Raw genomic sequence first — 25,984 nt, 5'->3', positions numbered from 1 at the left:
TAAAGCGGGGCGGGGGGGGGGACAAAGACAGGGACACAGTCTTTGGGTCTGACAAGTCTGGGTCTGAATTCCCACTCTGCCAACTACTTGCTGTTACCTTGGCCCCGTTCCTCCCCAAGCTTCAGTTTCTATGTGTGTAAAATGAGGATAACAGCATCTGCCTTTTAGGTCATTGATCATGGATTATAGGAGGTAATGGGCACGAGGATTAGTATGTACTTGGCAAATAGTCAGTGTAAAATGGTATGACTGGTGCCGTCAACATTAATTACCGCACTGTTGAGTTTCCACACGGTTCACCAGGCACATCGCCACTGATTGGTATGACACCTGTCCCCATTTACAGGGCTGTCTTCAATATAAAAGGGGCCTGGAATCAGCTGATCTGTTAGTGCGGGTCCCACTGCATGTCTTCATCTATAAACATCACACATATTGAAGCCAATGCACGAAGGGTGACTTTCCTACACTAATAATCATGCTCCTACTCAATATTTTCACCCTGAACTTAAGAACATGTTATTTAACAAATGTGCCATTTTAATGTTATTCTATGACCCCCAAGAGTAAGAGCATTCACAAAGGGGACATAATATTCCATAGTATTCTTTTAACTTTTAAAACTCTGTATTCTTCAAACTTACCTTGCCACTTGGGTCCATTCTTCATACAGACTGAAGGTCATCAAAGGTTCAGGTAGTTCCCGTAAATAGGACTTTAAAGCACCTGGAATTATTAACACTCATGTTGAGTACGTCCAGGGGTAAGCCTGGGAATCTCAGGACGTTATTTTGCAAACTGAAAGGATCTCAGTTACCATCTTCCGAGAATATTGAGATCAAGCCATTACCCGGTGGGAGTGGCAAGAGAATGAAGTGCTCCTATGACAAAGTCTATCCCTTGCACAATATATGGCGGGGTCAATGGCAAGTAAAAGCAGCTTCAAAGTCACCTTCTTCTTTTTAAAATAAAAATTTTTTTGCATGGAGGAGGGCACTTGTGGGGATGAGCACTGGGTGTTATATGGAAACCAACTTGACAATAAACTATTTGTAATAAATAAATAAATAAATGAATAAATAAATAAATAAAATAAAATAAAAATTTTTTTAAACATTTATTCATTTTTTGAGAGACAGAACAGAGCATGAGTGGGGAAAGGGGTAGAGAGAGACGGAGACAGAATGTGAAGCAGGCTCCAGGCTCTGAGCTGTCAACAAAGAGTCTGACATGGGGCTCGAACTCACTGATCACAAGATCATGACCTGAGCCAAAGTCGGACACTCAACCGACTGAGCCACCCAGGTGCCCCCAAAGTTACCTTCTAATAGATATCACTTCCCCAGGAAAATCTAGAGTCTGAAGGTAAAAGAAGGGAAGGAAAGGGGCACCTGGGTGGCTCAGTGGGTTAAGTGTCCAACTTCGGCTCAGGTCATGATCTCATGGCTCATGAGATCGGGTCTCAAGCCAGGCTCTGTGCTGACAGCTCAGAGCCTGGAGCCTGCTTCAGATTCTGTGTCTCCCTCTCACTCTGCCCCTCCCCTGCTTGCTCTCTCTCTCTCTCAAAAATAAACACTAAAAAAATTTACTAAAAAAAAAAAAAGGGGGGGAAGGAAATACAAGCATGACTCCAAATATCTGGATTATAAACCGCCTTTACCTCACCTAATAATCAGGAAAACAAAGAAACAAATAGACCTTCCAGAATATAGGTGAAGACGTACGTATGTGTGTACCCTCAGTTTTTTAAAAAGTTTTATTCATTTAAGTAACCTCTACACCCCACATGGGGCTCAAACCCACGACCCTGAGATCAAGAGTTACATGCTCCTCTATTTGTCCTTTTAGTTTTTTCAATTAAACTTATATAGGGAGACCATTTCAATTTTATCGGTCACTTAATTCTAAAATAGAAAAAAAATTTTAAGCAGGCTCCACACTCAGCACTGAGCCCAATGTAGGGCTTCAACGTGCGACCCTGAGATCACAAACTGAGTTGAGATTGAGAGTCAGATGCTTAACTGACTGAGCCCCCCGGGCACCCCCAGAATTGGATTTTTAACTGATGCTCTGTCTGAGACGCCACCTGCCCCCACCCTGAGGGTGACCCCTCGCGGCTCACCTGCTACAGCGTGGGGGTCTGAGTAGAACTCATCCAGGTGAGAAGTGGAGCAGTCTAAAGCAGCTTTCAGTTTCTTTAACTTGGAGGCCCCAGCCCCAATTCGGAAAAGGCCCTAAAAGACAACAAAAAGCCATCAGTGTCAAGTTCAAGTTGTGGGTGGCAGTATAAATCTGGTGGAAGGGCCTTCCGCCCCGGACTGACTCCTGCAGACCTCCCCTGCTCTGAGCACAGGGAACGCTGCCTGTCTTGAAGGGCGGCCAGGAAGGCAGACGGGGACTAGTACAGGCAGAGAGCAGCGCATCCTGATCAGCGCGAGCTCGTGCCCTGCCCTGCTGCGGAAATAACGGTCTTATTCGAAATCTACTACTGTGTTATTTTATACTTCTGAAACGTTGATTGCTATAGATTTTCTAAATTGAGGATTCTTTTTTTTTTTTTTAACTGACATCTCATGAGAAATTGTTAGACCAGGCTGCTTAGTCACTTTCACTGCCCTAAAAGTTACTTGGAGAAAAACACATGAAGGTCAACCAAGAAAGACAGGGCTGTGAAGACGCTGTTCCTGGAGTTATAAGATGTGGTCTTTAAGTGAAATTAACCTAGGCGAGGTTTCTCAGTCTCAGCAGTACTGACATTCCAGGAGACGTAATGTTTTGCTGCGGGCCTGTCCTGTGTGTTGCAGGCTGATTATCAGCAGCAGCCCTGGTGTCTGCCCACTAGAAGCCAGGAGCAAACCCCCTCCAAAACTGTGACCACCAAAAATGTCTCCAGACTTCGCCAAATAGCTCCTGAAAGGGGACAAAATTAGCGCCGGCTGAGAAGCTCCGATCTCGGTTACTAGAAGTTGGGGTCACGTTAGTGGGAGACCGGGCAGTGACTGGAAGCAAACATAAGAGGGCTTCTAGCGTGTTCCCTGATCTGGATGCTGATCACACGGGTACATCTGTCAGTGTACCACTTAGGGCACATACGTTTTTCTGTACACATTATACTGCAATATGGTTTTTAAAAGAAAAAAAAACTTAGCATTTGACTTTGATTCCCCCCAACTATGAACTCACTGTGTGAATTACTTTTCTACACAGGGAGCCCGTAACAAGACCTGCCCTGCTCAGCTCATGGGCTTTTCTGGGTTAAGGATTCCACATCCATAAAATAAGCCTCCACCAACACTGCATAGTACCACATAAGTGTAAGATCCCTGCGACAAAGTTTGCAGAAGCTCTGGTCCATTTAGTGCACCGTGGAAATCAATGCCACAAATCACAACCAGAGTGTAAAGTGCAACAATCAAGGCAGACAAAAGAAAGTGAGAGTGTACTGCAAGTAGGAAGGTAAATAGTGTCTGTGAATCCGGTTTTATTCACAGCGTCTGTTCCAGGCATAGTGTACAGCATCTCCATTTAAAATGTGAATCATGGTGACAAAAGTCGGAAAACCACCAAGCAGTCAACACAATGCAGGCGCAGCGCGCAGGACCGCCGGTACCCTCACCTCCTCCTTCATGCCCGTCTCCAGGAGCAGCATGACGCAGGCCTCGATGGGCAGCGCGATCTCACGCCCGCTCCGCTTCAGGTGTTCTTCCAAAGGAGTCCCAAAGGCCGGCTTTTCCGCCCACTTATCTAGAGCAGCAAAGCATCCGGTAAGACACCCAACAACCTCATGGCATCACTGGGGGATCTTTTCCTCCCCAAAATACCAAAGGGGATTTTTTTAAGGGGAAACATCTGTTCCGTTTGCTTTTGCTGTTTACCATTTACTAGAGCGAACACAGGCACCAGGCTGGGAAGCTACTTGTGGAACAGAAGCCCCAATGCCCTCAGGGGCACCCGCGAGAGCTGCCCAGCTGAGGGCCGATGGGGGCCCTGCATGGGGCTGGGGGCTGCCTGGAGCTAGGCGGATGACGCGTCCGGGCATTCTGCTTTCACCAGAAGGAAATGTGCTCCAGCCATGCAAGCAGCACTGGGCTGCCCCCTAGGGGACTCCCTCGATGTGCCAGAGAAAATAACTTAAGATTTTAAACACAAGCCAGGCAGCATCACACAGGAGTGGAAGATGGCGATGGGAGCTTGTGGCACACGCAGTGTGTCCATGACATGCAGCGCTCCTGAAGGCCAGAGCCCCAGACGGTGCCACACATTCCGCAGCCCCGAGGCAGCCGAGGCTGACGCCTGTGCCAGGAGTAAAGCAACCATTTATATTATTTGGGGTCACATACTCTGCTCCATTCCACAAGAGATTTGAGGCAGCTTAGCAGAAATACATACAATAAAGCAGTAGAACAGAAACAAGAGTTTAGGGGAACGGACAGGTCCCATCGGGACAGGAAGCAGGTGGCTGGGTTCAGGCCGCCCGCGGGTGCTGGGCACATCTACCGCTGGCTGACAAGCACACGGACGCAGAAGAGGGGAAACCGGCCCATAAAAATGCCCGACTGAGGAAAACTTAGTCCCTTCCAGCGACAGGAAGGGTCCCCGCCCTGCTCAGCACCATTAATGCACAAGTACCCTTCGGCCACTCTGCTGTTCGAACCGTGAGTTCAAGGCAGGGAGCAGCACTGTGGCGCATCCTCTTACACTCCGCTACCCAGAAGGGCGGGGACAGGCCCCGTCTCCTGATCTGCACGTACCGGGAGGGAGAAGAACGGGATCCCCCAGGTCCACGGGCCTGACAACTTGTGCGAGGTTACAATTGAGGGAAAGAGCAAGTGGGGTCCCGGTCAAAGAGGGGTGAGGGCAGAAGGCAGATGCCCTCCTCATCTCTGGCCCTGGCCCCGGCCCTGGCCATGGCCATGACCACGGGCAGTGTAATTCCTAGCAGCAAGAGCATCCAGGGGCCCGGCCCTTCTCCATGACAGCCCTCTCAGAGGCCAGACCTTCCTCTGCATACTTTGTCCTTTTATCTAAAACAACAATTCTCAATCAGGCAGAAAATGGCCACATGACCCTCCCCTGGGGGATACCTCAGAGTCCCCCAGGGGAGTTCTGCACATGGCACCTGCCATTACGGCCACCACAGGCCTGACCCTGTGGCAACAAGGGCTGGGTGTTCCCCAAACCCCTGCTGGAACTTTCTAATAATCACTCTACAGTGCACCCTGCCCCCCACTGTGGTATAACGCTGGCAGAGGGTGGACATGACAACCAGTGACCTAGACGGCTCCTGAGCCAAACTGCTCTGAGGGTGCTGGCCTCTCACACAACAGACCTGCAGAGTGCTGGGCTCCACGGCCGCACCCACAGTTCACAGAGGCCCCCCCCTTTCTAAATATGACGCACATGTAAACATACAAGACTCATTAACAAGACAACGCATGCTTGCTAAGTCAGGGCTGCAAACCGGTGTAGATGAGGGACAGTGCAGTTGTCCACGGGGGCCGGGGAGGAACCACAGGAGCCGAAAGGCAGCCCTGCAGCCAGCGCCTGAGCCACAGTGCCACATGGGAAAGCAGATGCAGCGCCATCACACGCCATCAGCTTCCAAGAGAAGCCAGAAACCCGACTGTTACGTGAAGGTGTCTGGTGTTTAAATGACGGCAATGTTTGTTAAAGAGATGTGGCTGTTTGCGACTTCTGCCGTAGACCAGACGCCAGAGCGACCCGGGAGACAGAGTGGGCACTGCTGGCTTCAGAGATGGCTCTTCAAAGGAGGGGGGCAGGCCAGCTGAGAGAGTCCAGGCAGCCGGAGTCTCCGAAGTGACATCTGATTCCACAGCTCACGCGCAACGTGACGAGGGCCCGGGCGGGGGCGGGGGGACGGCGTGAGAGGAGGAGAAGGCCAGGCAGAGGGCAGAAAGGCCAGACCCTGGCAACAGGGTCTGAACAAGGAAGGACAGGTGGCTCCAAGGTCAAGCCCGGATGGTCTGGAGGAAGGCAGCATCCAGGAGAGCTGAGGCGGGGAAGCATCGGTCTGCTTTCTGGGGTGTGTGGGGTTTTAGGGCACAGTGGCCCTCAGACAGAACTGGCACTGAGGAGGCCATGAGGCCAAAGACGCCGGTGAGATGAGAGCAGTCACTAGGTGGAGGCTCCGGGGACCAAGAGGGCAGGAGGGGGAAGAGCACAGCCCTAACAATGAACTGTCCTGCTCCCTGTCACTGGCTGACCTACTTCTCCAGGAAAAATAGCCTTGGGAAAAAAAGAGGTGGGTTTTTTTTTTTTAAAGTCCTGCTCACAAAATCCAATCTTCCCTTTTGCTATGCTTGTTAGTCAGCTCTAAACCAGACTTCAATTCATTCAGAGGCTAAGATGATGATGGTTACCATCTTGTCCCACACGGGGCCCGGCACACCATAGGTATCCCATAAGTATACACTCTTGGTGCCCGGAACTCGCCCGACAAGAGCCTGCGCCTTGAAAGGCCTGGATGTACACTCGCGGCTTCAGTCCCTTGCACAGGGACTCGACCTCGTCATCCACAAGCGAGGACACCAGATCAATTAAGAAAGCAAGGGCAGCTTGCCCTAGGAAGAGTCCACCAGAGGCATTCACTCGAGATGCCTGAAGATCTGCCTATGCAGGCGGTTGAGATACGGAACTGTCCAAGCCTATAATCCCAAACTTTTAGGCACAAAGCCAGAAGCTGTCGGAGCCGCCTCAAATCTAGAAAAGTGGCATTGTTGAGGGTGCCAGTGTGCGTGCACACGCCCAGCACACCCCGACCCACACGCCTGCTCGCTCTCTTTCCAAATCAGAGTCCTCCCACTCAGCACCTGGCTTGATCCTCTTCAGCTCAAGACCAAAGTTTCTGCGGGGGGAACCCAGGCTCCAAATGTGGGGTCTACACAACCAAAGAGTACAATGGGTCCAGAGGACACAGAGTGACTTCTGCCTCAACTAGGTTTTCAGATCTCTGCTGGTCGGTGCTCCGATGGCAAATGGGAGAATGAGACTCCAAAGTTTTAATGTTGGGCTAAAATGAAACCTCAGAAGAAAGCTCGGTCCGCTCACGACTTGTGGGTGCAGGCTGCCGAGAGCTTGAGTGTGGCTCACGACTTGTGGGTGAAGGCTGCCGAGAGCTTGAGTGTGGCGGGCAGAACGGGAGTGCTGAGAATGAAGGCAAGGAAGCGGGGAAGGAAGCGCTCACGGCCTCATGGTTCGTCGAGCTGACCGAGTGCCTGATGGGGGGCGATCAAGTACTGGCTTCTAAAATTCCTTTTGCAAGGTCCAATATTTTCCCCAGAATGTACGCAGTCACAGGGTCAGAGTTCTAAACCCAAGGGAACAAGTAACTGACCCGGAAAAGGAGAAGACACAAAAACATATACAGGTAGTCCCCCCAAAGGGGCCCATCAGCTGCAGATGTCAGAACCGCACATGTCCCATTAGTAGGTTAATTTGGGTTTGGAGGAAAGTAGAGGATGCGGCAAGAAAGATGAGCTTATGCTGGGGAACAGTGCTCTCCTAGGCAGAGAGGTGTTATCCGGAGGAAATGCATGCAAAGGAGTCAGGGTGAAGAAGAATAGAGCGGAAGTGGCAAAGGCGAAAAGGAGGCATCAGCCAGCACGCAGGTTACATTACCTTGATGGGCTCGCATTTCAGGAAGGACCTTTTCTAAGACTGCTAATGCTTTTCTATGGTAATCTGCTTGGGCTTCTAATAACTGAGAACAGACCCACATTCAAAAACAAAAGTAACGTTAGCATCGGATGGACACACACACAATGGCTGAGCAAAACCAAAAATGAAATCTTTTGCAAAAACAACAACAACAAAACTAAACTAAAATGACTCCATTTTTACAACGCTTTACTACTTTGTCAAGGCCAGGTGCTTACCGTAACGAAGAATTTGCCATACTCCCCTTCTTTGGCCATAAAATTGTACATGTCCGCTGCAAGCTGGTCCTGATGAGTGGAAGAGAAGAGAGGTCACTGAAGGAGAAGGCATCTGAGAATTAATATCCATGAGCTCTTAGAGCAAATTGTCACGGAAAGAGCCACAGATTAAATGTCCATCGACTGCCTGGTATAACCGTACACTGGGACAACAAATAAAGGAAGCTTATTAGGGGAATGATGTGGGAAGATCTCCAAGATACACAGTTAATATTCCTTATTATGAAGTGAAGTATGTACACGGGTGCCTCAGGGCCTCAATTGGTTAGGTGGCTGACTCTTAATTTCAGCTCAGGTCATGATCTCACAGTTCGTGAGATTGAGCCTGCATTGGACTCTGCACTGACAGTTTGGGGCCTGCTTGGGATTCTTCTCTCTCTCCCTTCTCTCTGATTCTCCCCATGCTGGCTGGCTCTCTCTCTCAAAATAAATAAGCATAAAAAAAAGAAGAAGTGAAGTACAGGGGCGCTTGGGGGGCTCAGTCGGTTTAGCATCCAGACTCTTGATTTCAGCTCAGGTCCTAATCTCATCATGAGATTGAGCCTGTGTCAGGCTCTGTGCTTGGGATTCTCTCTTTCACTTCTCTCTCTCTGCAACCCTCCCCACTCTCTCTCTCGCAAAATAAATAAACTTTAAAAAAGAGAAGTATAGAGCATTACTTTTGCTGCGTTACCAACTGAGTAAAAATAAGAGAGAAAAAAATTGTTATATTTTTGCTGACACATTAGTATAAAAATATCTCCAGAAGAAAAAACAAGAAATTGGCAATCGAAGTTACCTTTTGTGAGCAGTGGAAATTCGGCAGAAGCAGGACGGAGGCAGAAGAAAGACTTCATATTTTGGAAGACTTTATACTTTTGATATTTGAACAAATGTAGATGAATTGCTTATAAAAATTAATTTGCTTAAAAGTGATAGATTAGGCAATTGGAGATATATATATATACACACACGTTTCCTATATTATATTTGAATTAGATTGTATTTTAATTACATATGTATATATTTATAAAAGGTACTGCCATTTGTTTTTATCATCAAGGTGCACAAATTAACATGAAGGCCCTCTCATTTATGAAAAAATTTGGAAATGCTGGCTTGGACCGACTGACATTCGTTTAGGATAACTGGGAAATTCATGGAGCCCCAACACCACATCCCCAAAAAATAAAGGGAGAAAGAAGAGAAAATGAAGGCAGGGCAGAGGAGAAAGGAAACAAAGGAAGTGAGAAGGCCTTTCACTTACATGTGGGAGTTAAGAAACAAAACAGATGAACATAGGGGAAAGAAAAAATGAGAGAGGGAGGGTAAACCATAAAAGAGGCTTTTTTTAAAAGTAGGCTCCACACAAACAGGGGGTTTGAACTCATGACGCCAGGATCAAGAGTCACATGCTCTGCTGACTGAGCCAGCCCAGTGCCCCAGAGACTCTTAACGATAGAGAAGAAACTGAGCATTGCTGGAGGGAAGCAGGCATGGGATGGACTAAATGTGTGATGGGCATTAAGACGGGCAATGGTTGGGATGAGCACTGGGTGTTGTAAGTGATGAACCACTAAATTCTACTCCTGAAACCAATACCACACGATATGTTAACTAACTAGAATTTAAATAAAAATTTGAAGCATTAAAAAAAATTTTTTTTTAAGGGAAGAGAAAAGGCCTGACCATAAGCAGAAGCTGGGCATGACCTGGTGGGTCTGTGCCACTTGTGACGGCCAACAGGCTGGAGTCCAGCAGTCACCTGGGGTTAGAGGACAGAAAATGAAGCCTGGGCCCCAGCAAGGTGAGGAACCGTTATCAGACAAGTACATGCACATCACACACAAAGATTCCCGGAAACTATACCCTCAGCAGAATGGTGTATTAGAAGACATTCGCTCATTAGCATATGGAAAGAATGGAACGTATGTGTTTTGCATTGGTAAAGTAAAATCCTTTCCCTGGATTTTATGAATATAGACCTGCTTTCATGAAGGTCTGAAGTCTAAGTTTACAATATGTGTGGTCCAGGAATCCTCAAACTGAGAAAGTTTAGTTAAAAATGGCCTCAAACTAGTAGTACTCTTATAGGGAGAATCACGCCCAATCCTTAAGAGTCCCACAGATAAAGTAGCTCTTAAAATGAGCTCACAATACAAAATTGCAAAGCACGGGGAGAAACAATCTGCCATGAGGCACACTCCCACCACTCTCACTGAGGGAACAATTACCAAAGACTGTTACAATAAGCAAATCTATAAAATGATTAAAGGCATTAAAAAAGAAACAGGCACTAGAGAACAATACCATACTATTAAAAAAGGCTGACTTGAAGACATGTGAATGGAAAAATGTGGTAAGTGAAATTCCAAATTCAATGTTGATTAATTATACAGCAGATGAGACCTAGCTAGAGAGAAAATCAGAGAAACAGAATTTAGATCTCAGGAAATTACCCAAAAGTTACCATACAGAGAGAGACAAAAGATATTTCAACAAGTTTTCACCATCTGAATTGAGAAGCTCTGGCATGGAAGTGGAAAGAAGACACATCAGCCCATAATGCACCAGTTCAGACTCCCAAGACCTCTGCCAAGTTTATGTCTGATAAGTAGCCAAAAAGGTTAGAATGGGTATGAGGGATGTTACATAAAAGACACAGGAGCAAAGCTGTAACTCTTCTGAATGGGAATAAGCCAAGAGGAGACCATGTTCAGAAGCATTTATCTGAAGGTCACCTTTTCAAATGCAAAGGCTATGGCATGACTTTGTAAGTTCAGTTTTAATTCTCACCCACTACATAATTTTAAAAACTCATTTTACTGCAGTTAACTGATCTTAAAGTTCATTACCTTGAAGAATGAATTATAGCATGACCTGGACAAACTAAAATGTAACAGTCCCAACATTATCTAATAGAATAGAGACCATTTTTGGAAAAACGCTGAATAATAACAGGAACAAAAGCCTAGGTCAATGACCATAAGTCTCACCAAAGACCTGTTTCCTTACCACCTCAAATAATATTTGGAATAAAGATCTATCTTCATAGAGAATGAGATCACTTAACAATCTAACCTGAAATTTATTTTATGAGATAAAAAATTATATTTCTCCCAAATTACAAAACAATTGTCCCAGCAACATTTAAAAAATAGTTCTTTCCTTCTCTATGGGTATATGATAACCCTTTTACTATATATCCCACTGTTTAATAGCACTGATTCTAGAAAACCTATGCTATTCCACAGATTTATTTTTGTGCCTGTTGTGCATTTTTAAAAAATATTTTATTTTTAAGTAATCTCTACACCCAATATGGGGCTTGTCTCACAACCCTGAGATCAAGAGTTGCACACTCCACCGACTGAACCAGCCAGGTACCCCAACAGTGCACTGTTGTAACTGCTGTAACTATATGGTTGTTTTTTTTAAATACCTATTTCTTATTTTAAGCAAGCTCAGACATTTTTGTCATTAAAAAAAAAACCCACTTAAAGTTTTTTCTTACTGTTTGTTTTTGAGAGAGAAAGAGAGACAAAGAGCAAGTGGGGCAGGGGCAGGGAGAGAGGGAGACACAGAATCTGAAGCAGGCTCCAGGCTCTGAGCTGTCAGCACACAGCACGACGTGGGGCTCAAACCCATGCACCGGGAGATCATGACCTGAGCTGAAGTCAGACGCTTACCAACTGAGCCACCCAGGTGCTCCCCACTTAAATTTTTTAAAAGACTGTTTTATTCTTATTATAAAGTAATACAGAGTCTTGGAAAATAAAGAAAGAAGGCAAAAAAAGCTAGAAGCCACCTTTCATATCATTCAGAGTGTTCTGATAGGACTTGTGCAAAGCACTATATGACCCGCAACATTTGGCCTTTCATCCGTCATTTGCAAAAAGCAGACTGATGCAAGTACACATGAATGGGGGAGGGGGGTCTTATACCTTGCACTGCTCTACTTTATTTCCAGCATCATCCATCTCTTCCTTTAGGGTGTCTATTTTTGATGGAAGCCCCTGGAAGTTGGTTCCAGAAGATTTGTGAGCTTGGTTCCACCTGTAAAACATGGGGGCGACCGGCATCTGAGAGCTGTGGCTGCATGGACTCAAGGCCCTAAGGGAGACAGACTCTTCCCCCAAAACCGATTCTCCCGGGGATTGGCAGGAGTCCCTAGGACACCAGCCTCTCATGAGTTTATCCTCTAGGGATGGAGGGAGCAAGCAGGGGACATGGACTCCCCACCATGACGGGACTCTCGCAGGCCAGGGAGCAGCTGTCTGCTCTGAGGATAATCTTGCGCCGTACACGCCCCACTGCTGGAAACCATGCCGTGAACCCCCTTTCCTGCAGTGTCGGATCATGGCACCTTTCCTGCTTTGATCTGGAATGTTCCTGTGGCCCTGGGAACCAGTCCTGCTGCCTCCTCATCTGTCATTACTTCCAGCAAGTAAAGCCTGGAACTTTGGTCATGCAGCTAGGAAAGCACACATAGAACTAAAAACATCTGTTGAGAATGAATATTCCAAAGACAAAATGCACAGCAAGTCTGAGGCGTAAGGTGGAATACTTACATTTCCTTCACATGAAGTCAGAAGGACTGAAAAAACAGAAATTATACCACAGCAAGAGTAGGCGGGTGCGTGGGTGGGGAGGGGTAATAATCTAAAACAATTTCTATTTGGTTTTCCTGTGTGCTTTGACCTTCTGTTCGAATATGGACTATGTCTGCTGTTGTGGACACAATTTAAATGCAGACACAGATATTACAGAGATGCCGCATGAAAACCCGTGCTAGCAACTTATCGAGCTTCCCAGCTGCCGCACTGCCCCCAAACGGTACTGCCCTCTTTCCAGTTCCTGAGGGGAGGCACCCCTCCGGAGCCAGCCTTCGGCAAGTCTGCCTAAGCAAATCTGGCAATGCCATGGCATGGACAGAGCGTGGACCTGGGAGTCTGACGTGCTCAGGTTTGAGGCCTGGCTCTCCCACACCAGCTGTGTGACCGTGGGCAATGACTTCACCTCTCTGAGCCTCAGTAATCTCATCTGTAAAACTATGATAACGAACACTTGGCGATAAGGAATCAAGGAGAGAACAAACTCACATGCACATGCACGTGTGTGCACACGATGTCTGCTCTATTAGGGACTCCTCCTTAGGAATTAGGTAGTAATTAGTCATTTGCTATTATCATTTTCCTCCAGGGAGAAGCCACAGGGATAAGTACAGATGAAATACTTGACTGTTTGTTTCCCTGATACCTGCTGTGATTAGTTAGGTGAACAGGACTGTGAACGCAGATCAAGAATCAGTGTTGAAATCCCCTCCGGGATACATGTACCATAGACATAAAATTTCTGGCACAGAAGCACCTGTGGTGTCACTCAACCAACTCCGGGGAGGGGCATGGCGGCCCTGCTTAATGAACCATTAGAACATTCTTCCTTGTCTCCAGCAAAATCCACCTCAGGGGGGCTTCCGCTCCTGGTCCTGGCTCGGGGACTCTCCTCACAGCTGTGCACACGACAGCACATGGTGCAAGCCATGTAGACAAGCCGTGCAGCTTCCTCCCTCATCTAGAAAAGAAGTCTCTTCCCAAGAGAACAGAGGCCCTGTTCCCTCTCCAGTCCTCACTGAGGGGGGCCTCTCAATTTAGGCCCCAGCACAGAGTCGGACACACAGGATGCACCCAATCGAGATCTGTCCAGGACATGAATGAGCAAACGAACAGGGACTGGAGGAAGAGTCAGAGGAGCTGACAACACCACGTACATAGCCCCACACCTGGCACGTGGCAAGTGTCCGGTGAGTGGTGGCAATTATTTTTACCATGCGTTACTTCCTAGATGCACCCCACCCCCATCACTTCAACATATCTTACATCACAACGTGTCTTAACAGGTGATCTATACATTTAATGGACAGTTAATGTTTCTCCCCACCCCCCCAGGACTTATTTATCAGTGGTGCACGATAGTCAGTGGCATCTCAGGAATGAGGAAACGCTGCACTATTGCATTGCTACAGATGTTCTAAATCTGTAATAAAAGCATGCGACAGGCAGAGGCTTAGAAAATGACAGCTATATCTCCATCTTTGCCAAAGAGAAACGGTCACCTCTGCTTCACAGGACTGCAGTGAGATTTAAGTCACAAAATAAATACGTCCTGGAGATGCCAAGTATAGCAGAGGGAGTACAGGCAATAATATTGTAAGGACACCGTATGGTGACAGACGGTGACCTCACTTATCGTGATGAGCAGAGTGATGTACAGAACTGTGGAATCTATGTTATGTACCTGAAATCAATACATCACACATCAGTTATACTGCGGTAATTAAAAAAAATTAAATGAAGAAAAACTGAGAGCTAACAAAACAGGGGTCAGTCAACAAAGGCACCTTTTTTTTTTTCTAAATAAAGTTTTATTGTAACATGGCCAGGCTTTCATTTACTTATAGTCCAGAGCTCTTTTTACGCTACAACAGCAGAGCTGAAAAGGAGACCATCCAGGTTGCAACACTGAAAATACTTACTATCTGGCCCTTTATAGAAAGTTTGCCAACTCTTATGATAAAGCATGGGAAAGGTCAGGGTGGGCGGAGGCTGCCTCCATATTCCCCACCCTCATCTGAGGAGAAAGCCACCTATATCACTGATACAAAGCCCTCAAGGACAGAGCTGGGCTGGAGTTCTGCCATGAAGTGCCACACACTGTCATCCAGCAGCAAGCCATGGCTGGCAGCCCGCTGTGATGGTTAGTTTTACGGGGAGTTTCTCCCCTTTGAGCACAGCATCCGATCACGAAAATACCATAACCACATGGGGTTTGGACGTGTCAGGACCCTCAGGAAGTGCTAACGTCACAGACCTGTTTGTTCCCACACTCTACTGTCCTAGGACAGGACGTTCTAACATCATTCCACTGCCATGCTTGGAAGAACGGGCCCTCCAGGCAGGCGTAAGAGGGCACGGCTTGGCCTATGGGTCAAGTGCGTGAATCTGGAAACCTGCATTTTGTCTACTCAGTGGTCTTCCTCTCATCCGTACCTTACCTGGCTCGGACCGAATCCCAGTCTAACACCAATTTAGCGAGCTGTTTCCTCTGTTTCTGGATGTTGGGAATATCCATCTAGAGAGAACATACCACATACCGAGTAGGGTAAGCTTTGGGGTTTTTAACTTAACATCTGAAAAGGCAATATTTATTTACATTTTTTTCTCTTAGGCATAGCATTTTGTACCCTCAGGTGATTCCCCTTATTTCTAAAAAAGAAGCCTATGTCAAAGTCACCAATTATTATCATGAACACTGTAGACCCAAAGGAACCATTCACCGAGGCCCACTCCCGGCCCACAATGCCCGAAGCACTCACCTCTGCGATGACGCAGAGAGGTTCCACAATCTCTCTCTCAACAAAGACTTCATGCTGAGAAAGTTCTAGAGCCAGTTGGTTCTCAGCATCACCACACATCTCCAGCAGCTTCCTTTAAAAACACAAGATACCCCCACAACAAGCATACGCTCATTAAATCAGGTACCTGATACCACACCGGCCAATTCTCTACATGATGGGAACACGCTACATAGGAGAACCTTAAAAACGTGGTAAGTCTGGGGCATCGCCTAAAATGTGAGTCCCCCAATTTGTGCACTAAAGTGAAAAAGGCACTCTCAGGTACACTTTGTGGGTGTGTGTGACCAGTGAGGTGATCACTCTAGGACTGGCTTCTCAGGTCAGGGGAAAACCAAACGTTCCCCAAAGCACCCTGAAATTCTTTAGAATCACATGTACAGTTCGCTATGTGCTGTTTTACATCTGTCAGTGAGGCCCGCCGAGGCAGGGATTCTCCGCTGTTAGTGCAAGTGCTGCTTCTCCACTGGGGACAGGGCTGAGCTCAAGGGAAGCATTGCAGGAAAGCCACGTTTCCTTTTGTTTTCCTGGGAGCATGCAGTTGATGTCACACCAAGGACGCGTGCAAATGATACGACTGCTCTGACTCCGTCCCTCCCGCTCTCCTCCCCCCTCCCTCCTCCTCACCCTGCCCCTCAAGAGCTCCAGGGGTCCTTTTAAATTTTTTTAAATGTTTTTTTAAATTTATTTTTGAGATAGAGAGAGACAGAGCATGAACAGGGGAGGGTCAGAGAGAGAGGGAGACACAGAATCTGAAGCAGGCTCCAGGCTCCGAGCTGTCAGCACAGAGCCCGACGTGGGGCTCAAACCCACAAGCCATGAGATCATGACCTGAGCTGAAGTTGGATGCTCAACTGACTGAGCCACCCAGGCACCCCTCCAGGGGTCCTTTTATTTAATTTTTTATTTAAAAAATTTTTTTAATGTTTTATTTATTTCTGAGAGAGAGAAAGAGAGAGAGAGAGAGAGACAGCGTGAGCAGGGGAGGGTCAGAGAGAGAGGGAGACACAGAATCTGAAGCAGGCTCCAGGCTCTGAGCTAGCTGCCCACACAGAGCCTGATGCAGGGCTCGAACCCCAAACTGTGAGATTATGACCTGAGCCGAAGTCGGATGCTTCACTGAATGAGCCACCCAGGTGCCCCATCCAGGGGTCCTTTTAAAATGAGCAATGTGTGTGGTGCTGGCGTGAGGTGGCCATGGTGCTGTCATTCAGAACATGATGCCTGGCACCCCATGCTACCTGGGTTTGAATACAGGCCTTGCTAGTCACCTGCTGTGGGGTCTCAGGCAACTGACTCACCCTCTCTGTTTGTCAATTGCCTCAATGGGAGGTAGAGTGTAGGTTGTTTGGAGGACTGAATCAGTGAGTACATGGAAAACACGTAGCACAGTGCTAGCGCAGAGCAGGGACTCCCTCCCTAAGCCGGGAAGAGCACCAGCACGTGCACCCTCTTCCCAAGACCATTAGTCCCAAATACAGGAGCACGGACGGGACGAAGGAAGGGTGGAGAGTAGGGGGAAACCATCATCCTGCAAAGAACAAAGGTAGGGGGCGCCAGGGTGGCTCGGTCAGTTATGCATCTGACTCTTGGTTTTGGCTCAGGTCATGATCTCAGTTCCTGAGTTCGAGCCCGGTGTCAGGCTCTCCACTGATAGGGTGGAACCCACTTGGGATTTCCTCTCTCTCTCTCTCTCTCTCTGCCCCTTCCTCACTTGTGCTCTCTCTCTCTCTCTCAAAATAAAGAAACTGTAAAATAAAAAAGACACGGGGCGCACCGTAGGGCATGGAGGACAACAGGCCCCTGGAAGGGGAGCTACGGAGCAGAAAGTCCATGGCAGCTGGGAAGCAAAGTGCACGGTATAGCAGAGAGCGCAGATGGGATCAAAGGCCCCCAGCCTCACATAGAAGCAGGGAGAAGGCTTAGCCTGCCTTCTTACAGTAAAAACAACTTCATGATTAGATTTAAAAATTATTTATAGAACACATGCTTACTGCAAAAAAAAAAAAAATCCAAATAGTTCAGAAAACACACGATTTTGAAACAAGCACCATTGATATCATGGTGACTACCCTTAAAGGAGGTGACTCTCAAGGGCTGGAAGGGACTGCTCAGGGAAGGGATGTGTTCTTTACAACCCAGGCTCAGGGGAATAAATAATGACCCTACCAATCACTTCGGCCAGCGGCCCTTGCAATCATCCAACGCCAGAGTTGCTCCTCCTAAAAGGAAGACCGTCTCCCATCCAGTGGCCCAGACCCCGCTTCTTCCCACGGAGACCGCGCCGTCACGCTCACGGTCCCCCAGTCGCACTGATGGCTGCTGCGCACACCACCCGCCCACCCGCTCCCGCTGAGCACAGGGCATGGGGCTCTCTCCCTGAGAGCAGCCGGCTCCTACCCCAGCAGAGAGTCTTCCAGTTGAGTCGAAGCTTCTTGCATGTTCTGAGCGAGAGCCGTCAGAGGGAGTTTTCTCTGGAAGGCAGAAGACAAATGTGTTGTTTTCATTATTACTGACACCCATTCTCGAGGACCAGCTTCAGGTCATCGTTGAGTGATTTGTCCTCTGGGGGAACCACACGGGTAAGAGACCGACTGTCTGGGCTCAGGTGCTGGTCTCAAACACGTGAGCTGTGTGACTTAACCTCTGTGTCCATGTGCTCACACCTGGATGACACAGAGGCATGATAACTGCATGGGTGTCCTAGGGCTGTCTGTCTATCTGAGGAGATCTTCAATGTCCAGTACCTAGCATGTGCTGTGTGCCCAGTAAGCACTGGCTGCTAGTATTATTGTTGGGGTAGCTGTTAACTGCTCTTAGTAATTAATCAAGTGCATACTGTGTCCGAAGCACTGGGAACATAATCAGACCTTGCTCTTTGATTATCGTAACAAGTAAGTACAAGAAAATGCTCAATTTCAAGAACGTTTGCTAGAATACTCATTCTTTTTTCTTTTTTTTAAAAAAATGTTTTATTTATTTCCAAGAGAGCGAGCGTGAGCAGGGAAGGGTCAGAGAGAGAGGGAGATACAGAATCTGAAGACAGGCTCCAGCCAGGCTCTGAGCTGGCTGTCAGCACAGAGCCCGACGTGGGGCTTGAACCCCGAACAGTGAGATCATGACCTGAGCTGAAGTCGGACACTTAACCAACTGAGCCACCCAGGGGTCCCTAGAATACTCATTCTTAAACTGGCTCTTAATCTGGCTGTAATCATAAGGACTCAGCTTTAGTTAAGTATAAAAATACCTGGCTAAATATCTGGAAAAGTTGTTTTAACATATTGAATCACAAAGCCATGCGTTTTCGTATCAGAGATTTGTTTTTCAGCTGGAAATGACTATAAGAATCATCCGATTTATGTTCTAATTGTACTGTTCAGGGACCTGAAGGCCTGGTGGTCAGGTGGGCTGGCCGGGCAACCCAGTGAGGGGCAGCAGAGTCAGACCTCTGTGCCCACGGCCTGAGACCCAGTTTAGTTTCTTTCCACCACTACTTGGCAGTTCATCTGAGAATATGGGTAGAAGGGGCCGGTCAAGTACAAGTGGGCTGGTTACAGCACACAGACTGCAAACAAAAATTGCATTCAGGGGCACCTGGGGGGCTCAGTTGGTTACGTGTCCAACTTGGGCTTAGGTCACGATCTCATGGTTCATGAGTTCGAGCCCCACCCACATCGATCTGTCCGCTGTCAGAACAGAGCCTGCTTTGGATCCTTTGTCCCCCTCTATCTCTGCACCTCCCCTCCCCCTCTCAAAAATAAATAAACATTTTAAAAAACGCACCCGATGTGGCAATGCTCCCCATGATTCTGGCTCCCCAGTGGACAGGGCTGTCATGTCAAAAACGCAGGGTCCGCCTTGCGGGGCCTTGCTGTGCCTTGACATGTCACCTGCCTGTCCTGCCTTAAAGGGCTCCGTGTGATACACTTACTGCATTTGCTCGTATTGTGGACAATCTCTCTCAAAAGAGAACTACTAATGCTGGCCATTCTGGACAGCAGCAGGGTGCCCGGGGAATGGGATGGGGAGAGATCTCACTTTATGTTTTTCTCTGTCTTCTGGGTTTTGACCACGTAAATATGCAGCCTATTCAAAACAGTATATTGAAATTTAAAAATAAACAATTGGGGTGCCTGGGTGGCTCAGTTGGTTAAGCGTCTGACTTTAGCTTGGGTCATGATTTCGCAGTTCATGAATTTGAGCCCTGCATCGGGCTCTGTGCTGACAGCTCAAGCCTGGAGCCTGCTTCGGATTCTGTCTCCCTCTCTGTCTGCCCCTCCCCAGCTTATGCTCTGTCTCTGTCTCTCTGTCAAAAATAAATAAACTTTAAAATAAAAAATAAAAATAAATAACAACTATATTTACCCAACTCTCATCCTCCCAAGTTATTTTCAAGTAAATAAATATCAGGCTTTCCCTGCCCCACAAGGGGACATTTGAAGCTTCTACTATTCCAGATCCGGAAGACAGGAGAAAACGGGCAGTATGCCTTGTCATAATGAGGGTAGTTCATACATTTCAGTCATGCTGCCTTTATCCTGGAATTAAATCCAGGATAAGTGCAATAATCCAGAGAAATATACTTTGTGCAACTCTGGAGATCTGAACCAAAAAAATCATGAAGAGAGGAGTCCACTCTGACAAATAGCATTCAAGTTCCCGGCTATGCACAGCTGTGGTCCCCACACCCTGGCCCGAGAGCCACAACAGTCCTGCGTCCCGATGTACATGGATGAGGACATTCCGCCTGTTCGGCCCTGCACTCCTGGATGCGGGTGCTGCCCGCCAATGCCATGCGCCTCCACACACCCAGCTAAGCACTTCCTAGGCATGAACAGCACCCCCCCTTTTTTTTAATCATCAGGGGTTCATTAAAAAAGCTCTGAAGTCAAAATGGACAAAATGCCTGCCCACGGCACAGAAGGCAGCCGCTCCGGAACCCACATGAGGCGCAGCACCCGCTCTGCGCACCAACGTCATGCACTGAGGCCACCTCTCCGGTTCTTGCCTCCTCACGTGCATGGGGCCCTTGGGAGGCTCCTCCTGTGTATTCCAGAGCCCTAGAGACTGTCATTTTTTCCCCACAATATGTCACCTCTGGGGTCACCATCTTCTATGTTTCCATGGTGACGGCTCCCACCCATGTGCACAGCGTTGACAGCCTCAGAGGCCTGTTGTTGGCACCTGTTGTTTGAGGTTGGAGAAGGAAGCCCAAGGCATCAAGTTTTAGAAATGACGGCCAGGCGCCTTTGCATCCTGCTGCCTAGAATGTGCCAGTCACCTGCCACTCACTGCCTTCCTGTATGGCTGGGCTACCACCTCCTCTGGGGAGCCTCCCCTGACTACCTCTTCTCCTGTGATGCCCGTTCTCGGTCCTCCCGTAATAGGCTGTGCGTACTTTGTGTGGCATGTCATTTTATGTGAGCACATTTAAGGTGGAGGCCACATCTTATTCATTTTATTATCTCCAGCACCTGTACATAGTGGGTGTTTGATAAATACTTGTTTAATAAGGCAAAGGGATGGACAGGACACAGCAACGTGAAGGACAGGGATGGACAGTGTGATGGGCAGAAGCAGGAGACAATGGGACTGGATAAGGGGAAACACGATCGGATGACAAAGGGCTCCTCTTGCCCATGAAGAGCTTAGACTTTCAATCCCCAGAGATGGAGCCAGCCAGCGCCCCTCAAAAGAGGCACCTCTGGCATTAGGGGTCACTTCCGGTGTGGAACTATCTCCCTATGCACTCAAGAATGTTCAGCATCTTGGTCCCCAACCTCTAAATGCCAGTAGGGTCTCCCGATCCCTATGGCAACCCACAATGTCTCAGTGTATTTCCAAATATCCCCAGGACTGTAATTCTGGCCCCTGTTGAGAACTGCTAAGCTATGATTTTTTTTTCCCCCAGCAGGAGGATGCCAGCATCTATCTGTATTCCAGAAAACCAACTCTGGTGACCAGGTTTGAGGCAGGATGGACAGGAAGGAGCTCGGAGGCAGGAAATGAAGCCCAGGAGGTGATGCCCCATCCAGGTGAGAGGCAATCAGGTAAAGGGGGCAGAGATGAGGCAAGGGTGAGGACTTCGAAAGACGAGTCACAGAGAATCACAGGACTTGCTAACCAAGCAGCCATGGGAGGCTGAGGATAAAATAAAAGGGAACACAACATAACCCTACAGTTTCCCGCTTGCATGACAGGGTGGGTGGAATTCAAGAGTCCGCACAGAAGGAAGAACCGGTTATGTGTGCTCAAACACACATCCAGGGGAGGAAGTGTTTTGCTGGGACGAAATGGTTTAGACGTCCCCGGCATCACCACATCAGTTAGGAGCCACGAGGACCGAGGAGGTGGCCCAAGGACTGTGACGGGGGCACGCGGGAGGAGGACAGCGCCTTGGGAACCGCTGTTAAGCGGGGCAGAAGCCAGGGCGAGAGGCGGAGGAGGAGCCGCGGGGACAGGACCGGTGGACTGGGCGGTGTGCTGCCGGACAGGCCGTGCAGCAAGCACTCCGGGAGCCGTAGGTGTGTGCACGTTACCGCGGCAAGGGAAGTGCTGCATGAGAGGGGTAGCCCTGTTGTCGGGTGTGCCACAAATGAGCGTAGGAGACCTGGGAGGCGGGAGACACTGATCACCCGCATACCAGTTCTTCCTCGAGACATCGGGGGTCAGACAGAACACTAGAACACTAGGTCAGGTCACAGCTTCTCTGTGTGCCACCGCAAGTGTCACCTTACTGGTGCGTGGGCTTCCAAGGGTGAGCGTGTGCTCATAAGCTGGGAACTCGTAAAGCCAAGGACGGAGCTGCCTGGCCAACGAAAGCTGCTGCGCTCCGCTGGTGACATCAGAGCACCTGGATGCTTCGGACAAATGTATCCTGGAGCAGACGTTCAATGGTTCTGGAGGCCATCCCGCTCCCTCTAGGCCAGCGTCCTGGCTTCTCTGAGGGACCCACTCCGGGCTCAATAAACTCTGTGAGCCACAGAGGCAGCGCCACAGACCATGCTCTACAGGTAGGCCCTGATTAGCTTAAGCAACCAGCACATCCCGTCTCCTCCCAACCTCACCCGTACCCACGGTAGCCGGGGTGGAATGGGAATGTTCAGGAAAGGGGAATAGGACTCAATACAGACCAGTGCAACGGAAGGCCATGTCTACCTGCCAAGGACTCGGCAAAGAAAGTTCTCTGACTCCCTTAAAGAAAACCACTGGAAGGTGTGCTTTCTACTCCTGCTAGACCTGCACCAGGAAGCAAGTAGCCTGTGGAATGGGCTGGCAGCCAACGCACGTCTATGAGAGGCGCCCGTTTAGGGGTAAAGCAGACACTGGGGAAGGCAGAGGGGACAGAAGGAAAGAGACTGAGGTTTTGCTTACACCAATGAAATGCCAGCCCAAGCCTCTCCTCAAGTCCATCCCAGCTTCTGGACTTTTCAGTTAGAAAACCAATAAATAGCGTCCATTTTCTAAGCCCATTTAAGACAGGCTTTCAGCTTTTTGCCATCAAAGCATTCCTAACAGACATCTCCATTCTCTTATCAATGACAAATGGCTTATCGAGCCTTTAAAAGCACCTGGGGAAAATTCAGAATGAGCAGTGCCTTCAGCTCAGCCGTGTCTTAAGCACAAAAGAATGTTCTGGTCAAGAGAATAAATGGCAGTGGGAGGCACAAATCTGCAGGCCAAGGTGCTGACACTGCTTGGGCAAAACCAAGCGACTGAAGGGTGCAGAGCTTCACGGAGACACAAGAAGGACACAAGGGCCGCGGCCCCACGTCATATCCGATACTCACGTATCTCTTCTCCACGTCGGAGCCGTGTCCCTGGAAGCATGCGGCCAGGCGCTTGTGGGAGTGGTGGCACACTGACCGAACCGTGTCCAGGCGCCGCTCGATCTGATAAACAGAGACAAGGAGGCATCTGCAGGGCTTCAGAACACACCCCTTCCCATGTGGCATTGGCCTGCAGGCACCCAGGGGTCTCATTTTCTACCTCTTGGTGTAAATGCACATCGTCTCCACTCACCTAGAGCGGGGTTTCTCATTATTGACATATGGCGCCAGATAATTCTGGGTGTGGGTGTGGGGGGCTGCCCTGTGCATGTGGTATGTTTAGCCTCATCTCTCTAGTCTCTACCCACTAGATGCCAGGTGCATCATTCCGAGCTGTGACAACCAAAAACATCTCCCCACATTAACAAATATCCCGCCAGTGGGCGAAACGGCCCCTGGTTCAGAACGGCCCACCTCCCCTATGCAGAGGGGTTTCAATCTCCTAAAGGCTAAGTCAGTGCAGGGAGGGAGTGCCCTTTCTCGCTACCAGAAAGGGTGACGGCAGTCGGGTTCCGCGCTACCTGGGAAGGCCCAGCACCGGCCTGCAGAACCCCAGGCCCAGCCCATTGCCCAGCGGAAAAAACTGTGGGGACTTTCAGAAGCTGTCCCTGAGGATGGTGGCAGAGCCTTCCACACCCGGGACATCAGACAGAAGAGTCCAAATCAAGGCCTCACAGTTTCCACTCAAGGTCAGTTGTTTTCAAAATTATTCCTTATTGGGGTTAGGGTGGGTTTTTGTCTTTGTGTTTGCTCTGGTTTTAAATAAAGCCCTGAAGCAGCACGGACAGCCGACATAAGAAACTCTGAGGGGACCCACACACCAAGATTTAGCTTCCCAAAATATTATTGCTGGGATATGGCTGTTTATGGCAAAGAGAGCTGCTTTTCACAGCAAGGAATGCCAACAATGCGCGTTCTGATGACTCATTAAGAACGAGTAAGGGCCCTCAGGGATGCTTTCTATTTTAAAGAAAAATCAACAAATTCAAAGCAGAATGCATTTTTACCCCACAACGTTTTACTCAATGGCATGGTTCTAGGCTTCTCTCTTGAAGGTTCCCACCACCCCCAGCAGCTTTCCTTCAGATCCAAGGCCCGACTACCAGGGCCCGGATCGAGCAGGCACATTTATATAAGGAGCAGAGGCCACATCACTGTCCCCTCATGTCAGAGTGACCAGATTATAACATGCTGGAAAACTAATAACGCATTTCTTCACTGGCCACAAAAAACAGGCAAAATCAAACAAAAATAAAACCCCACAAAACTCTATTTCGCTTTGATTCTAATTTCCGCTAGGAACCTGTAAAGTCCATGGGGACAGGGACCTTGGTCTGTTTTGTTCACAGATTTAACCCAGGTGCCTGGAACCCTGTCTGGAATGCGAAATGCAAGGTGTTCATTTAATGTCTGCTGAAAGGACAAGCACGTGTATCAAGTCCCCGTGCAAGGGATTAGAAAAACAACAGTAAATAAACTGTGGTTCTCACCCCCCTGGGATTCACAGCCTCCCAGGGCAACGGCACACAAGCAAAATAAACTTACAAGCAAAAAATAAGAAGCAAAATAGAGCCTCTTAAACTGCTCTCACAGAGATCTAACAGGCTGCACACAGAGTAAGTTAAGGGAAATTTCACATCAGAACCAAAAACAAAACTTCCATGGCCTGGGATCCATCCCTACGGCTCTCCTATTTAACCCGTTAATTCCTGCTAATACTCTTCTGGGGTGAATACAGCCATTATCCTCATTTTAGAGAAGTGGAAACTGAGGCACAGGGAGGGTAATTAAACCCGGGAGGCCACAGCATGAGTCAGGGAAAGAACTGGGTAGGTAGGCACCAGCCTCCACACTTTCAACCATGACTCTTTCTTTCTGGTCAAAGAAGGGGGGAACGCCTGCAGCAATTATGGCAGATGTGGGGTAAGCATCTGCATCATGAAGCAAGGTGCTCCTTCAAACTGGCAAACTTTGGAGTCCCCAGTGGATGTTTCGGGAAAGAGACAGGCACAGACAGTGGCCACCTGCCTTCCGGGGGAACTCTGCTGTCCTCAAACTGCCTGCAAGGCCTCTGGCTGCATCCTGGGGCTTCAAGGGTTCAAGGAGACCATGCATAGTACTGACGTGGGACGTGGGAGAGAGAACACTGATGTGAAAACCTAGTCTAGTTGAAGGTTATCTAGACCAAGCAACATTTCTGAAAGTCTGAAAATAAGTTCAAATACATGATAAAAGCCAATGAGGAAATATTGTTAACAATAAGATTGTCAAGGGGCACCCCCTGGCTCAGGCGGCCAACTCCGGCTCAGGTCATGATCTCACGGTATGAGAGTTCAAACCCCGTGTCGGGCTCTGTGCTGACAGCTCAGAACCTGGAGCCTGCTTCAGATTCTGTGTCTCCCTCTCTCTCTGTGCCTCCCCTGCTCAAACTCTGTCTCTTTCTCTCTCTCTCTCTCAAGAAAATGAATAAACATTAAAATAAAAGAATAAGATTGTCGGGGCGCTTGGGTGGCTCAGTCAGTTAAGCGTCTGAGTTTGGCTCAGGTCACAATCTCGCAGTTCTGGAGTTTGAGCCCCATGTCGGGCTCTGTGCTGACAGCTCGAAGCCTGGAGCCTGCTTCATATTCTGTGTCTCCCTCTCTCTCTGCCCCTCCCCTGCTCACACTCTCTCTCTCATAAATAAAATAAGCATTACAAAGAAAAAAATATGATTGTCTAATAATTCTTTTTTTAAAAAAACCCTTCTAATTCTTAATAAAAACTTCTGTTCCTTAAAAAAAAGTGCTCTTAACATCTCCCACCTCCAG

The 25,984-nt window shown here is 48.4% G+C and overlaps 1 protein-coding gene across 1 annotated transcript in view; it reads right to left on the bottom strand.

Annotated features, from left to right (window-relative positions):
- Nucleotides 1-25,984, bottom strand: part of ARHGAP17 (Rho GTPase activating protein 17) — a 94,943-nt gene that overhangs the window by 25,875 nt on the left and 43,084 nt on the right. Inside the window, 10 exon segments of the mRNA XM_077760559.1 lie at nt 645-726; nt 2,123-2,234; nt 3,617-3,744; nt 7,639-7,720; nt 7,896-7,964; nt 11,879-11,990; nt 14,989-15,065; nt 15,310-15,421; nt 17,749-17,822; nt 23,139-23,240. Coding sequence (XP_077616685.1) covers nt 645-726; nt 2,123-2,234; nt 3,617-3,744; nt 7,639-7,720; nt 7,896-7,964; nt 11,879-11,990; nt 14,989-15,065; nt 15,310-15,421; nt 17,749-17,822; nt 23,139-23,240 — 950 coding nt within the window.

This window comes from Crocuta crocuta, unplaced genomic scaffold, assembly GCF_008692635.1.
Source record: "Crocuta crocuta isolate KB4526 unplaced genomic scaffold, BGI_CrCroc_1.0 scaffold73, whole genome shotgun sequence".
Lineage (NCBI taxonomy): Eukaryota > Metazoa > Chordata > Mammalia > Carnivora > Hyaenidae > Crocuta > Crocuta crocuta.
This window is presented reverse-complemented; position numbering and strand designations above follow the sequence as displayed.